This window comes from Typopeltis vanoorti, chromosome 23, assembly GCF_054136105.1.
Source record: "Typopeltis vanoorti isolate ZY-2024b chromosome 23, IOZ_Tvanoo_1.0, whole genome shotgun sequence".
Taxonomy (NCBI): Eukaryota; Metazoa; Arthropoda; class Arachnida; order Uropygi; family Thelyphonidae; genus Typopeltis; species Typopeltis vanoorti.
Window position 1 is genome coordinate 91,725,584 of NC_143571.1, and position 18,114 is coordinate 91,743,697.

The following is an 18,114-nucleotide window of genomic DNA, read 5'->3' on the forward strand; positions in this document are numbered from 1 at the left end:
GGAAAGTAGTATTAAACATGATATCAAAATTGATGATGTTAATGTCAGCCCTTTGCTTTATGCAGACGTTTTTATACTTCTAAATAAATCTGCTACAAGTCTGCAAGATTCCCTGACTAAATTGAATTACTGTTGTAACAGATATGGTATGAAGGTCAGCAATAAAAAGACAAAGACAATGACGTTGAAAATGTCAACTGTGTTGTGAACGGAGACCCTGTGGAACAAGCAAAACATTTCAGGTACTTAGGCACGATTTTTAGTGAAGATGGTAAATTAAATATGGAAATAGACAACAGAATCAACAAAGCTGGTATGGTAGGAAGTCAATTGAATAAATTCATATGGAATAAGAGAGAAATTAGTTGGAACACTAAATTAGCTGTATACAAGACAGTGTTCAAACCAGTTTTAACTTATGGATCTGAGAGCTGGGTCAGAAGCAAAACACTTGACCAAAGACTAGAGACCGCAGATATGAGAGTCCTGAGAAAGATTAGAGGCGTGAACAGATGGCATCAATGGCAATATCATATTAAAAATGAGGATATTAGGAAAGAACTTGACATTGTCAGCATCCAGGAATGCATTACCAGAGCTAATCTCAGGTTGTATGGTCACTTAAATAGAATGGGTGTGGAAAGATTAGCAAAACAAGTGTTCTCTGCCAGGTTGGGAGGAAAATGACCCAGAGGAAGACCAAGATATAGGTGGATTGATACGGTACAAAGTGCCTTAGACGATAGAAATATAAGATCTGATAATGTTGGAGTTTTGTTAAGTAAACAGACTGATTTGGAGGAAAATTGTACATTGGAAGTTAGTAATGATGTAAATTTTTCATGTAGTATCATATCCTATACACCCTTTGAGGGTACATGTCAGGAATTTGATAATGATGATTCTCTCTACAATGTTTTTTTCCCTTCCAACTCTTGCTTTATATCTATACTCATCCACTTAATTCTAACTTGGTTTATCCTCCTGACCTTGGGTATACAATATGATACTGCTACTCTCAAGCAATCTCTGACAACTTGACATGCATTACTCACATTCTTTCCTTGTAACTTCTCAAGCCATGGCACTGTTGTAAGATGACTCCTGAGTCTATTATAATCACCAGCCTTATAGTTGAATATAAATGCTTTCTTGACAGAGTGTCTACTTTGGTTATGGATATATTTTCTGATGCTATTACCAGATCCATAACTGTCAAATCCCTTGGCCCCTCTATAACATGTTGTTTCATGTAATTATCCCTTAGCAACTGTATAAATCCCACTTCCATCTTGCAATGCCCCCGTTCTTCCTTCCAATCAATGTCTCCATAGTTAAAGTGTCCATAATAATTGTTTGGTCTACACTCATTATGCTAATCTGCCAATACATGGTATTTACATCTTCCTGTGAATTCCCTAGTGTATAATAGCAGCACCCAACTACATATTTTGTCCTATTTGCCTCTACCTGACATCAGAGAGCCTCAGACTGAAAATCCTCTTTAAATTCTAATTTTGTTGGTTGTAGTTCTTCAGCTATCATCGGCAATACCTGTTCTGTTCCCTCTATCCTCCTTGAAAATACAACACTATTTACATTCTATCCCTGTAACTATACCATATCATTTTCAGTCAACCAGGTCTCACTGATGGGTATAATTTTTAGCCAAGTTGAACTTGCCAGTGTCCAAAATTCCTCACCCTTATTCCTGATACTTCTTGCATTTATGTACTTATATTTAAACATCCCTTTGTACCAATAGTCACCATTGTGTAATGTCATTACCAACCCATTTAAATCAGAAAACCTGTGAAATCCCATTGAACATTACATAATCATTACTGTACACATGCTCATATATCATCAATAGTTTTGGAACAACATGCCTTCGAACAATGCTAGGACAAACATTGCAAGATCATATTCTTAATGCTGTTATTCTTGAGGAAAGCAAGCAAAAACAATTCCAACAGTTGAGATGACTGGGGCACCAACTTAGACATCCACCTTCACTCACATTCAGTGCTCTCTTAGTCTCTACATGAACAGGCCAACTAATGTGGAGAGAGAGAAAATTGGCAGTATATAAAGTAAACTTCTTTTAAACTAAACTTTAAAGTAAACCTCTCATGACCATTTCACATTTACCATTTGGCACAAAACAGAGAAACTTGGCTCACTTTCATCTATTAGGCCTATATCTCCATGAATTTTTGTTATATGAATAGTTCTGTTTATATTTTACTTATTCTATACACGAATAAGTGACGATGATGAATACACATTAAAAAAAAAGCAAATAAAATATGTAATTTATATATAAAACAGTTTGATTTCAAATAACTTACTGTTTGTGCTATTACAGTTTCATATGATGGCAATGTTCCATTTGAAGGCAACAAGGGATCTGGACTACCACTAGTATTACTAATTTCTCTTTGTGTTCTTTCTTCACTTGTAGATCGTCCATTAATTACATTCCACCAGTGCAGCCTTTTCCTAGGTAAAATTTAATTTCTGTTCTTTATTTTCAGCATATCTTACAAGCTACTAAATCAAATAAAATTCAAATGTATTTTTATTTGCAATTCTGAATTTCTCTCTCAACTCTGGATTACATTAAATGAACTAAAAATTCACCAATAAAGTTCAACAATATTGTGATATAGTTATCAAAAAGGATTAAATTTCCAAGTTATTTTATAATAATGTTACAGCTACGGTATTAGAATGTAAATAATGGGGTGAGTGATAGTTATCAGAGAGTGATACAAAGGGGAGGGGAAGGAATGAATCTGTCCGATTAAAAGAGACCAGTGGTGTATCCCAGGGAACAGTCCTTTGATCACTGTTCAATCTATATATCAATGATATCAGAAAGGACCAGACAGGAGATCTTCAATTGTTTGCTGATAATGCAAAAATGGGTAGGGATCAGAGATGCTACAGATATACAGAATTTACAGTGATTTTAACAGACCAGAAGTGTGGGCAAATGATAATGGCTATCAATTTAATGTTAGTAAGTAAATGATTCACTTTGGCATGATGAGGCATGCATCAGCTTATATTGGTGGGATTATGCTTGGAGTAACTGATGCGACTAAAGATCTTGGAGTTATGGTGAACAGGAATTTGAAGTTCAAAGATTGTATAACAAAAATTGCCAACACAACCCAAAGGATAAGTGTAATGCTGAAAAAAATATCTGAATATATAAAATTTAACAAACAAATAGTATAGAAAAGATGTAAGGAAGAGCTACAAAGATGATATCGAGATTATGGAATATAGATTATGAGGACAGATTGCGAGTATGTGGGCTAAAGACATTGGTAGATAAGAGAAAGAGGGCAATATGATAGAGGTCTAAAAACTTTTGAAAGGTCAATATAAAATATTGGTTAATGAAGTTTTTCATTACATGGAAAGTGGGAGAAGACAAAGATTGGGGGGGGGGGGGGATCCATGAAAGTTAAGTAAGAAAGGGATGAGAGCTAGATTTCTCTCTCAATGAACTGAGTGGAACAATTTGGCAGTTGAACTAGTGAGTGTATATATAGTGTGAATGAGTTTAAGAGAAGTACGATAGCTGGCATGGGTGACGTATGGTCTCATTTGATGAGTTCTTGAAAATAATAATTTTTTTCTTCATTCAAAGATTCTAAATTCAAGAATCAAAGATCTTGGATGGAATATTAGCAGAAATGTGCGAACAGAAAAGAATGCATTTCTGCTAACATTCCATCCAGTTTGTGAACGTGAGGAACGAGTCTGAATGAAATGGATGCTAACAACGTCGAGATCTTTCCTAATATCCTTGTTCTTAATATGATATTGCCAATGATGCCATTTGTTCCCCTAGTCTTTCTCAGGACTCTCACATGTAAAATCTTTAGTCTTTGGTTAAGTATTTTACTTCTAACCATGCTCTCAGATCCATAAGTTAAAATTAATTTGAACACTGTTTTGTATACAGCTAATTTAGTTTCTGACTAAATTTCTCTCTTATTCCATATAGATTTATTATTTAGTTTACTTCCTACCATTCCAGCTTTGTTGATTCTGTTGTCTATTTCCATATTTAATTTACCTGTCTTCACTAAAAATTGTGTCTAAGTAGCTGAAATGTTTTATTTGTTCCCTAGGCTCTTCATTAACAATGCAGTTGATATTTTCAATGTTTCTGCCTACTTTCATTGTATTTGTTATGTTATTGCTAACTCTCATACCAAATTTATTACAACAGTTATTCAATTTAGTCAGAGAATCTTGCAGACTTGTACTGGATTTATTTAAAAGTATAACATCATCTGCATAAAGTAAAGGGTTGAGATTAACATCTCCAATTTTGATATATCAGGTTTAATACTACTCTTTCCTTCATAATGTGATCCATGTAGAGATAATGAATAACAGAGGGCATAACGTACGTCTTTGTCCGCCACAAGATTTAATATCAAACCTTCTTCCTGTACTTCAATTCTAAATTCAAATAAAAAGGTATTGCTTGATACAATGTCCCCTTGATACCATATAACTGTAGCGTTTCTAATAGCTTCTCTCTTGGCACCTTGTCATATGCCTTTTCCAGATCTGCAAAAGCAAAATACAGATTTTTGTTATATTCCCATGATTTCTCAACTATTTGTTGGAAAATGAAAATCTAATCCTGACGATCTCCATTTGGCCAGAATCTAGCTTGTTCTTCACCAAGCTTCTCTCAAAGAAGAATTCTCAACCATTTATCAAGTACTTTCATAAATCTTATCAGGAACACTCAGTAGGGAAATACCTCTGTAATTCTCAAATTCAGTTTTATTTCCATTTTTATTTATGAGTACTATGAGAGCTCTACTCCAGTTATCTGAAATTTGTCCCTCAGTCCAGGCCTTCTGAACTATGCAGTGTAGCAACTTTAAGACTTTTATACCTCCATACTTGAGCATTTCTGGTCAAATACATCTACTTCAGCTGCCTTTCCATATTTGTCTTTTGATAGCTTTTTCTATTTCAAGTATGAATATGTATTCTTGATTGCATGCCAGGCCAGTGTTTTTTTTTACCACTGTGCTGTCACTTTCATTTAGCAATTTTTCGAAGTAATTACTCCATACATCAAGGATATCGTTTTCTCCAGTTTTCATATCACCTTTATCATCCCTAACTCATTTTACTACACTCTTTCCTCCATTTCTAAGCTTCTTCAACAACCTCCAGAATATCTTAGCACCTTCTTAATATTTATTTTCTATGTTCTTGCCAAAGTCCTACCATGACTTTTGTTTAGCTTTCTTACATTTGTCTCTGTATTCTCTAAAAGCACAAGCTGACTTATTTGCCAGGAACTTTTGATATGCTTTCTTCTTTTCCTTCACTGCCTCTTTAACTTCCTGTGTCCACCATGGAGTTCTCATTTTTCTATCCTTGCAGACAACCTCACCACATGCCTCTCTGACTGAATCAATCAGGGTTTTATTCAAGGTTTGCCACCGAATCTCCAAGACTTGGTGCTTGTTCACAAACTCTTTCATTTTTTCTTCAATAATCTTTGTGTATTTTAGTCTACAGTTCATATCTGAGAACTGCTCAACTTTTATTCGCTTTAAGACTTTCTTAAATATCATTCTTTTCAATATGAAATTCAATTTTATCCTGCCAAAGACTAAATAATGATCACTTCCAATTTCAAATCCTCTGTACCCTCTGATGTCCTGAACCAGGGAGAAAACATCACTACCAACAATAACATAGTCAATGAGACTTTTCTTATTCCTAGCCTCTTCTCTCCATGTGAATTTGTGCACATTTTTATGTTGGAACATGGTGTTAGTAATAACCAGTCTATGTCCTGAGCAGAAATCCAACAGGTATTTGCCATTATTGTTAGCTTTGCCTTTTTCTCCAAATTTTCCCAAAATATTTTTGTATGTCTGACAATCAGTTCCTACTCTGCTATTTAGATCCCCAACAAGGACAAACTTTTCCTTTTTGATTGTGTCAGAAGCTTTCTCTAGAGCCTCAAATAAAAAATAAAAACAAATTCCTCCACTTCTACATTAGTAGAACCTTCTATGGGACCATAGGCACAAATAAGTCTCACTGTCCAGTTCTCCATTCTGATATTTGCCCACATCATTCTACTTGAGACTACTTACCATTCAAGAAGATTAGCCTCGTATTCATTGTTGAATACTATGGCTACTCCTTTTCCTTGATTGTCATTGCCTGAATATAACATTTTGATATTTACTCAGAAAGATCTCAGCAGTTTTTGTCTTTTTTTGTTTCAGTCACCCATATTATGTCGATCTGGTACTTATCAAATACTTCAGCTAGCTCCATTTCTTTGCCATTCAGACTTCTTATGTTGACAGTACCGATCTTTAACTCTCGTGACGTTGAGTTGGGGTGTGCTTTCAGATTTGTTCCAGTAGCTGACTTTTTGCTGTTCGCCCTGTTTCCCACGAAAACAACAGGGCCTTGTTTAACCGAGCGACGCCCCAGCCGCCATGAAATTTTGTCATGTTGCACCATCATTGTGTATACTGGTTTAAGCTAATAAGAATAAAATTTGGTCGGCTAAATTCCAAATTGCCAGCCCATCCTTGTTCATTCAGTATCCAGGTAGATACACAACAGGTTGCACCATGGGAAGGTGAGGATTGGACATTAGGTCAGAAGCCCTGGTTGGTTCTCCGCATTCCTTTAAAGGCTATGTGGAGGTCTTCTCTTAGTTATACAGCTTTGACCCTAAAACACCCCAAAATAATAATAATAATATTATTTCGATTATACGAGGGTGTTCTGAAACCATTTCGGCCTCGACCATTGATGGCAACACCATCGGCATGATTTTTTTTTTTCCAAGTTGGTACATCTGTCATAAGCATCCATGTGAAAGTGCAAGTCATTCTATCAAGTAGTTTGTTTTATAAGCTGTCTGAAGCAAAAGTGTTGTCTGTATCCCTTGAAATGGATAAAATTGAGTATCGTGCGGTTATAAAATTCTTTGTAAAAGGTTTAATGCCAAAAGAAATTCATAAAAGTTTATGGACACTCTTCTCCTTCGTTTTCGACAATTAAGAAATGGGCTGCCGAGTTTAAACGTGCCCTTACCAGCCTTGAAGATGATCCACATGAAGGACGTCCAATAAGTGTAACAACACCAAAAATCATTGATCAAGTGCACGATATGGTATTGGATGACTGACGAGTCAAAGTGAGTGAAATTACTGAGACTATAGGCATTTCAAAAGAACGTGTAGGATGTATTTTGCATGAAGAATTGCAAATGAAAAGATTTGCATAAGATGGCTGCTGCACTTGCTCACAGCAGATCAAAAATGCACTCGCATGAAAATCTCTGAATAGTGCTTGGAGCGTTTTAACAAGAATAAAACTGATTTTGTGCATCGATTTATTACTATGGATGAGACTTGGATTCACCATTACACACCAGAATATCCAAACAGCAGTCAAAACAGTGGACAGAAGCCAGTTGTTCAGTGCCAAAGTCCATTTTAATGAGCAGGACAGATCATGGCATCAATGTTTTGGGATGCTAAAGGCATTCTGCAAACAAAATGCCTTAAGCATGCCTCATTTGCCAAAGAAAAAATCATCTTTCATCAGGACTTTCCCATTGCCAAAACACCTGCCACAAAGGTGTTTTGGCAATGGGAAAATTAAGGGATCAGCACTGTGAATTGTTGGAACATCCACCCTATTCCCCAGATTTGGCTCTGACTTCTATCTCCTCCCAAACTAAAACTTTTCCTCACTGGTCAGCATTTTTCTTCGAATCAAGAGGTGATTGCATCTTTAGAGGGGTATTTTGCAGATCTTACTGAGAACCACTAGAGGAATGAGATAATGGCGCTGGAGCATCGCTGGAATAAAAGTATTATTCTTAAGGGAGATTATGTTGAAAAATAAAAATAATTTTGAAATTATACATTTGTTTTTTCATTGCTATGCCAAGAGCTTTTCAGACCACCCTCATATATATATATATATTACATCCAGATGGGTGCCTAAGTGTGCAGAAACATAACGAACGGTTTTCACAGAATAAATATTCTTAAATATGATACTCTTTCTCCCTATACGTTTTGTAAATATTAATATTCCATCAGCAGAACGTGCAGTATTTAAGTAATAAAAAATATTTACACCTTTTTAAAATGAAACAGAAATTAGGAAACTCACCGATCAATAACATATTACTTTCATTGTAAAAGAATAAAAATATTATGAAAATATAATTAAAATGTAAACAAATAATACACAAAAAACTATATTTTATGAAATTTATCTTGCACTGCATTTACTTTTCATGTATCAGCAGTATCACTGCAATATCATTTCAATTTTCTAGTGAATAATGCTTTCAACGAATTTTTTCTGCGATGAATTGTCTATGAATCCAGATTTGGTGACCTGGTTTTTGGGGGGGGGGGGAGGGGAGATGAGGATGTATTGAAGAATGTTTACTAAATTAGTGTCAGGTTTATGGAATGTGAGATTCTAGGAGAGACTGAGACTGCAATTTAGAAAGCCCCGTGAATAGAAGAGGAAATATGATTGAAACATATAAGTTGGTGAAGGATTGTTACTAGATTAATGTGAAGATATTTCATAGAGTAGAGAGAGACAAGGGTAGAACTTGAAGCCATCAATGTATGAAGCTGTATGAGTAGGATTTGAGCAGTGGGATGAGAAGAAGGTTCTTTGCATGGTGAGTGATTTGTGAGTGGAATGCATTGCGTGAAAGTATGGTGAGTGCAGAAACTGTGAATGGGTTCAAGGTATGGTTCAGTGACCTTTTGTCATGAGAGAGTATGGACCTCCTACGATAAGTCTGTTGATTCCATGAGGTTGGATGTTAATAATAATAATGTCTAAAAATAATTAACCTGCTTAGCCTTAACTCTTGTGGGAAAAAAATAATAAATAAATAAAATTAAAAAAATAACTGGATACCAGAAATTCTTATTTTTGACATCCAGTTATTCAACTTTATAGTTAGTCCTGCCATTTATATTATTTGTATTTATTCACACTTAATCCTGTTAATTCTTCTTTAAAGAAACTTGGCTCTCTTCGATATTGCTAGGTACAAGAGTATCGAGAGAAGTGAAGAGAGTGTGTGTGTGTGGGGGGGATTCCTTCCCCTCTCACATCCTGTACATTGGAGAAACTGGATACACACACACACTAGATATCAGAAAATAATAATACAAAACTATATTCTCTTAATCCACCACAAGCCTTTCTGATTATGCTTTGGACCCATTCCATTGGACTGACTGGAGAAGTATGCAACTCTTACATTAAACAAGAATACAATATGATAAAAATAAAATAAAAAACAAATTGCTAACGATACTTATTCTCAGACTGTCTAAGACTACACAAAATTACTGTAACACTAATTTCTATAAATGAAGATCATATCAGCTATTGGCTACTTGAAAAAAACAAAAACAACAACAATTTCAATGAAGAAAGGTCAACAGGAGAGCCAAGTTACTTTAAAGACTCCAGGCTAAATGCAATAAGTCAGGCAAGAATTAACAAGATAAAATGTGAATAAATATAATTAATATAAATGGCAGACATGAGGGATTTAATAACCAAATGTCAAAAATAGAATTTTATGATCGGGTTGGGTGTAATTTATCATGTTAATTAATTTTTTTTATTTTTTTATTCAGTCATGTTGTACTATTATTTTGCATTTTATTTATTTATTTATTTTTAATGCAAGTGGTTAAATTAGTTTTAGACATTCTGTACAATGAGTGGCCATTTTATTAAGAACACTCCATTTTCCTAAATGGAGAAATGTTGCTAATAAAGTGGCTCTCAGTGTAGCTTGCAATAACACTGTGCTAGCTACTTTAATAATAATGATATATTGTGGAGATTTGTGGAATCATACCACCCATCTCTGGAAAAAAAGTCTATCGTGCCACTTCTTAAACACCTTCATGGTTTGCATACTTACCATTGTCTTAAGAGCAATGAATACCATGTTTTTACCATTCTCACAAAAAAATTACTTTCTCTTCTCCTGTTTACTACTTTCTTTTCCTATTTCCAGGAATGCCACTCGCCCCCCCCCCATGCATCTCCTTCATTCTATTACATGAGAAATCTTCCCAGTGTCAATTTGGTAAATACCTTTGAACTACTGGAAGTCTCAACCCCCCCCCTCCACCCAGTCATAGCACTGTTCCAAGATGACTACTGAGTCACTCATAATCACCAACCTTATAGTTGAACTCTTCATGAGACAGAATTTCATTGCAACTTCACAGAACAAGACTGCATGGTCACTTTCCCCAATTGGAGGTAGAGTGTCTACCTTGGTTATGGATACATCTCCTGACACTATTATCAGATCAAACACCCCTCAAAACCCCCTTGTCTCCTCTATAACATGTTGTTTCATGTAATTATTCCTTAGCAACTGTATAAACCCACTTCAAACTTGCCATTCTCTGTTTCCTCCCTCTAACTGAAGTCAACATGGTTAAAATCTTCCATAATCATTGTTTGTCCTACACTCATTATGCTAATCTGCTGATGTATGGCACCTACATCTTCCTGTGGGTCCCTTATTCTATAGCAGCACCCAACAACGTATTTTGTCCTATTTGAGTCTATCTCACATCAGAGAAACTCAGACTGAAAATCCTCATTAAATTCTAATTTAGTTAGTTGTAGTTCATCAGCTATCATTTGCAATACCTGTCCGATTCTCTCTATCCTCCTTGAAAATATAACACCATTTACATTCTATCCCTGTAACAATACCATATCATAATAAATTTAGTTTAATCCTTTATCCAAGTGTAAGCAAACAAAGTTTGCACCTGAAGTGTCTTCAGGACTGAGGCAACTTATGGAAAAGGTGGACCAAGCTCTCATCACTTGTTTTAGTATTTCCCATAATGTAAAGCATATCACAATGCAGACATGTATAATGCTATGCATTAAGGGAAGGGCCACTACCCAGACTGGTTTAGACCTTTATTGAGGACTCGTCAGTGGGAGCCAGACCCAGAGGTGGCGATACTAAGGTGGAAGCAAACGAGAAGTCATATTTACCTATACGAGTTGCCAGAAGATGTCTCACCTAATTATTAGATTACTCTGGATTTAGAGAAAGATGTTGGAAGTTTTTCCCACTAGGTTAGACTATAATAAATTTACTTTAATCCTTTATCCAAGTGTAAGCAAACAAAGTTTGTGCCTGAAGTATTTTCAGGACTGAGGCAACTCGTGGTAAAGGTGGACCAAGCTCTCATCACTTGTCTTAGTATCTCCCATAATGTCAAGTACATCTACTTGCAGATGAATTCTCCATTATTTTCACCTTAGTATCACCACCTCTGGGTCTGGCTTCCACTGATAAGACCTCAATAAAGGTCGAAACCAGTCTGGTAGTGGCCCTTCCCTTAATGCATAGCATTGTACATGTCTGCAAGGAGATGTGCTTTACATTATAGGAGATACTAAGACAAGTGATGAGAGTATGGTTCACCTTTACTACAAGTTGCCTCAGTACTGAAGATACTTCAGGCGCAAACTTTGTTTGCTTACACTTGGATAAAGGATTCTTCTTCTTTCACTATGCGTTATTCCCACTTCCTATGCAGGGCCCGTGTGTTACTTAGATGCGTCTACTTGTTAGTACCACTCCCAACTGACCGGTCACCTAGTCTGCCGCTGGGGGGGGGGGGGGTATATTTTTGGCTGTAGAAGCATATGTTCATGGTGCCGGTTTGCCTGCTTGTGGGATGAAAAATGCCAGATAAACTGATGGAAAAAACCCTACACTAACCGGGCCCAAGACTGGCTAACTTGGCTATGCCTGAGGAAGATCCTCAAGTTCTTCACATCTTCGACAGGAATTGAGCCTGGGACACTCCTTCCCCAGGCATATGGTTGCGAAGCACAAAGCCACTAGGCTAACCAAACGGACACACTTGGATAAAGGATTAAACTAAATTTATTATAGTTTAACCAAGTGGGAAAAACTTCCAACATCTTTCTCTACACCATATCATTTTCAGTCAACCAGGTCTCACTGATGCCTATAATTTTGGGCCAAGTTCAGCGTACCAATGCCAAAAACTCCTCACCCTTATTCTTCATACTTCATGTACTTGCATTTCAACATCCATCTGTACCAATAGTCATCATTGTGTAATGTCATTACCAACCCATTTAAATCTGAAACCTGTGAAATCCCATTTGGCATTACATAATCATTACTGTACACATGCTCATATATCATGGGGGGGGGGGGGGGCAGACACATGCTTGATTTCATCCTCTCTAATGTCTCTAGTTTCCCTGGGTGTTGCATTACCACACTCTCAGTAAATAACACTTTCTCCAAACATCTAACTTCAAAACCATTTGAATGTAGTCCATTAGGGCATATATGTCCTTTTGTCCATCAAATTTACTTCGTACATCAATAAACTGCACACCATTCCTCCTACACAATCTTCTCACTGACAATCATGGCCCTTCTCAGTTCTCTCCTATCATACCAAGGCAGCAGACTCAAAATCTTTACTTTCTTACTCTTCATTTTTGCTTCTACTAAGAACACTTTCATTACATATTTCTCACCTTTCAAATCATTTGTGCCAGTCAATACAATCAACTCATTAGGTCGATTATACTTACATCATCACTAACATCCTTTATCTTTGCACCTGGAAAACACGTTTTCGTCACTCTAGCATCAAGTACACCTCTCATCATCAAATCTCCATATAATGCTATTTCTTTTCTCTCAGTCTCTCACACTTTTATGCTTTTACCATTCACTTTTTCTTTCATGCAGTCCTTCCGTACTACACACCAATTGTTTCTCCAGTCACTCGAGCTCCGTTTTGTCTTGTGAAGGAGTCTGGCATAAACGTGCAATTTCTTTCTGTACTGGCATCTCATCATCCAGATTACTTTCAATGACTTCCTTCAAACTCATATTTTGTGCACTATCACTAACTGCTTCTGCTACATTCTCCACAACACCTTAACAATCCTGCCTCATATCCTTATTATCATTCTTTTGTGACTCGCATTTCTTATATTCACTTACAAAACATTTCTGGAATATTTTCTTCATTCTCGCTCTTGTAGCACACACATTCACTCCCAGAAATGAATGCATTAAACACATGATACACTGAACTAAGTCCCACACATTATCAGTCAACATCGATGTAGCTATTTTTCTCATGCGTATGGGTGCCAAACGAAAAACGATTTTGAAAAGCATATCACTTAATAATAGATGACTAAACACACAACTTAACGATACAGTCAAAAATAAACAAAATATCAGCAAATATATAACAATTAGCTGAGCAACACATTGTTACACCCTGATAACTTAAGAACGTGAAAATTTCAGTTATCATGATGTAACAAAAGAAGAAATAAAAACCCTGTATAGATAACTGAAGTAAGCAAGCTTGTTTCTAAGCAGATATTGTTAAGAGCCTTTGAAAGTAACGAACACAAAAAATAAAAAGAAAGAAAAGCATGCTTACATCCAAGTGAAAAATATAGCTGATGTTTGTTGAACTAAATAAAAAAAAAAAAAAAAAAGAGGAAGGGAATTTATTACAGTTGTGATATGATAAAATAAGGTTAAAGCAAAGAAGATTAGCCATATGATTTTGTATGTGAGAGGCTAGTTTTACACTTGAAATAAGAGATTAAAGATTCAAGTTAATTCTTAGAAAATTTTGGAAAGGGGATTAATTTAGAATAGATGACATAGAGAGGTTAGCTTAAACAAAAACCAAAGCTCAAGGTCATAATTCCTGAATTGAGACTTCGTCACGTCAGTCGTGTGCACACGGACCACATGTTTTGGCAGAAAAACGCCACTCTAATTGGTCAGTGAAATCGACTCCAGTAAGGGGGGAAGAAAAGAAATTGAAGGTGCCGGTAGGGATCATCATATAAAAGGGTCAGGACCCCCCCCCCTCCAAAAGGCTTTTTTCCTCAGAGAGTTTTCTTCACGAGTCTTCGTATAGGTCTCACGCGGTTTTCCTGAGTGACAGGTTAGGAGTTTTCTCCGTCCAACACAATAAGGAAACAAAGTGTACGAGATTTCGATTCCGTGTTCCTATTGTAAGAAATGAGGGATGCCGTTTAGTTAAAAAGAGAGAAGATAATGTCAGCGTGTTTCATCGTCCAGTGATCGTAACGAGAGAAATACAATTCTATAAAGAAGTCAGTGCCCACGTGGTGAATTTCACAGCCATAGAATAGATGATCCTATGTATGTCCTTGATTGAAGGATGTGAGGTAAAGATTGTGAAAGCCCATCTTAGTGCCAAAAGAACTTAGCAGCGATAAGTTATAGAAGAGTTCATCCTAGGAAGGGAAAACATCGGAAAAAAGGTAGAGACCAGTGTAGAAGACCCAAGTCAAAAGGTACTGTAAAATCTCGCATCAATTCAAATCATATGTAACTGCAGTCATTGTTCAATTACTGAACAGTTGAAAGGATTAATGAGAATTATACTAGGACTTTAGTACATGTCAAACTAGAATAAAAATGAGCTTGTTACTATTAATTAATACGTATTCATGTGCCTAGAGATTTATGCATGTACATTGTATTTTAATTAAGAGTTTTAAAGGTCAAAAGTGTGTATTAGAGTAACTGATTATATATGTCATAGAAAATACAGAATTACAGCATGATCAAACCAGTAAGGGGTTAGACAAAGGATCAACTAGTTCTAGGATTACACGTTTGTATGTATAGAATTTGTTATGGGGATATGATCACAATTCTCATGTAGGATCTTAACCTAATACTTGTGTTTAGCTAGTGAAAATTTGTATTCTATATTCTTAGTATTGAATTGAGTTTTATTTGATAAAGAATGAATTGTACCATGTTTAAGAGTTCAATAAACTTTTGTTCATTGAAAACACAGTTGTCTGAGATTGCCACTCATATGTGACACCATTTGTAACAATGTACAAACCTAATCATGCGGTGAAGGGAGGGGATTTTGTTGAGTTACGAGATAAAGGTCACGATTGCATATTAGTTTCACGCTCAGACATATTTGGTAATTGCTCCTTGTTTTTGAATTTTATATCTTAAACTAAATGTCCTGAAAGGCGCAGTATAAAATAAATATTTAGGGACACCAAGAGGAGAACAAGCTTGAATATTTGTATTTGGGTGATATCTCATATATAAATAAGATTTGGACAAAGACAAGTAGAGTTTCACATGTAAGGATAGTTATAAGCCTAATAATCGTAAATTGGGACACAACAACATGTACTGCATCTGCTACTCAAGACAATGCTAGTGCCACTCAGTTTACTGATATAAATCATATTACTTCTATCGGGAAAGAATTATTTCAATTACTGTAGCTGAATGTTGTTAATATTATTATTACATGACATCTCCAGGGAGTCCAAAGATTCATCGAGGGAAGGCACCTACTCTACAATTCTCTATCTGTACCACTCAATCCACTGCAACTACACCAATGTTCATATATAAAACTTTATAATAAATCACTTAATGCTAATTTCTATGATCAATGTACTTACCTTCGTAACAAATGCCACACAGCCACACAGCAACATAATACACTACAAAAAGCTAATGACAGTCCAACCGCAGTAGGAAGCGTGACATTTACACCTTTTGAATTGGTTTTCACTAGAGAGAAAAAAAAAAAAAAAAAAAAGAATATTAACTATTTAAGTTTAATTATTATACAACACTACAGTAGTCCCTTAGGGGGTGCTTAAGGGTCAAAGCTGTATAACTGAGAGGAGACCTCCACAGAACCATTAAAGGAATGCGGAGAACCGACCAGGGCTTCTGACCTAATGTCCAATCCTCACCTTCTCGTGGTGTTCCCTGTTGGGTATCTACCTGGATACTGAATGAACGAGGATGGGCTGGGAATTTGGGATTTAGCCGACCAAATTGTATTCTTATTGCTTAAACCAAAATACAAAATTATTATTATTATTATTATTATTTTATTATTATTATTACGGGCAACTCCAGGGAGTCATTAGACTCATCGAGGGAGGCCCCAAATCATATTCATCACAACTATTTGACATTCATACAGTATCTATCATACCTCGCCTTAAACTCATTCACTGTCACAGCATCCACCACAGACTCAGGGAGCGCATTCCACTCATTCACTACTCTAAAAGTAAAGAACCCAGCTCTAACACCTTTACTAACCACACTTTTGCCCAGTTTGGGACGTCGCCCGGTTAAACAAGGCCCCCGTTGTTTTTGCCAGGGAACCAGGGCAAACAGCGAAAAGTACCAATCTTTAAAAGTTAAAGATCGGTACTATCAACATAAGAAGCCTGAATGGCAAAGAAATGGAGCTAGCTGAGGAATTAGATAAGTACCTGATCGACATAACAGGGGTTACTGAAACAAAAAAGACAAAAACTGGTGAGATCTTTCTGAACAATAAATACAAAATATTATATTCAGGCAATGACAATCAAGGAAAAGAAGGAGTAGCTATAGTATTCAACACTAAATACGAGGCTAATCTTCTTGAATGGTAGGTAGTTTCAAGTAAAGTGATGTGGGCAAATATCGGAATGGGGAACTGGACAATCAGACTTATTTGTGTACCTATGGTCCCACAGAAGGTTCTACTAGGGTAGAAATGGAGGAATTTTTTCAGGCTTTAGAGAAAGCAACTAACACAATGAAAAAGGAAAACCTGGTCCTTGTTGGGGATCTAAATAGCATAGTAGGAAATGATTGTCAGACATACAAAAATATTTCGGGAAAATTTGGAGAAAAGAGCAAAGCTAATCATAATGGCAAATACTCGTTGGATTTCTGCTCAGGACATGGACTAGTTATTAGTACCACCATGTTCCAACATAAAAATGTGCACAAATTCACATGGAGAGAAGCAGCAAGGAATAAGAAAAGTGTCACTGACTATGTTATTGTTGATAGTGATGTTTTCTCCCTGGTGCAGTACACCAGAGTGTACAGAGAATTTGAAATTGGAAGTGATCACTATTTAGTCTTCAGCAAGATAAAATTGAAATTCATATTGAAAAGAATAACATGTAAGAAAGTTTTAAAGTGAATAAAAGTTGAGCAGCTCTCAGATGTGAACACTGTAGACTAAAATACACAGAGAGTATTGAAGAAAAAATGAAAGCGTTTGAGAACAGGAACCAAACCTTGGAGATTCAGTGCCAAGTCTTGAAGAAAACCCTGATTAATTCAGCCAGAAAGGTATATGGTGAGGTTGTCTGCAAGGATAGAAAAATCAGAACTCCATTGTGGACACAGGAAGTCAAAGAGGCAGTGAAGGAAAAGAAAAGTTCCTGGCAAATAAGTCTGCTTGTGCTCTCAGAGAATACAGAGACAAATGTAAGAAAGCTAAACACTGTGTAAAACTGGCTAAACAAAAGTCATGGGAGGACTTTGGCAAGAAAACATAGAAAATAAATATCAAGAAGGTGGCAAAATATTCTGGAGGTTGTTGAAGAAGCTTAGAAATTGAGGAAAGAGTGCTGTAAAAGGATTTACAGATGATAAAGGTGACATGAAAACGGGAGAAAAAGATATCCTTGAAGTATGGATTAATTACTTCGAGAAATTGCTAAATGAAACAAGCAGTGATAGCTCAACAGGCATAGAGTCAGGAATACATATCCATACTTGAAGTAGAAAAAGCTATCAAAGGCTTGAAATGTGGAAAGGAAGCAGGAGTAGATGATATTCAACCAGAAATGCTGAAGTATGGTGTTATAAGTCTTACAGTGGCTGCACTGCATAGTTCAGAAGTCCTGGACAGAGGGACGAATTCCTGATGATTAGAGTAGAGCTCTCATAGTACCCATATATAAAAAGGGAAATAAAACAATGTGAGAATTACAGGGGTATTTCCCTACTGTGCCTGGCAAGATTTATGCAAGTACTTGAGAAATGGTTGAGAAGAGTAGTGGAAGAAAAGCTTGGTGAAGAACACACTGTATTCAGGCCAAATAGAGGCTGCCAGGATCAGATCTTCACTTTACAAC

The 18,114-nt window shown here is 36.2% G+C and overlaps 1 protein-coding gene across 1 annotated transcript in view; it reads right to left on the reverse strand.

Annotated features, from left to right (window-relative positions):
- The window catches only part of LOC150094061 (uncharacterized), an 82,798-nt gene that overhangs the window by 10,191 nt on the left and 54,493 nt on the right, over positions 1-18,114 (reverse strand). Inside the window, exons 4-5 of the mRNA XM_090413142.1 lie at positions 15,631-15,742; positions 2,352-2,502 (exon numbers count right to left, since the gene is read on the reverse strand). Coding sequence (XP_090269268.1) covers positions 2,352-2,502; positions 15,631-15,742 — 263 coding nt within the window. The remainder of the gene's footprint in view (positions 1-2,351; positions 2,503-15,630; positions 15,743-18,114) is intronic.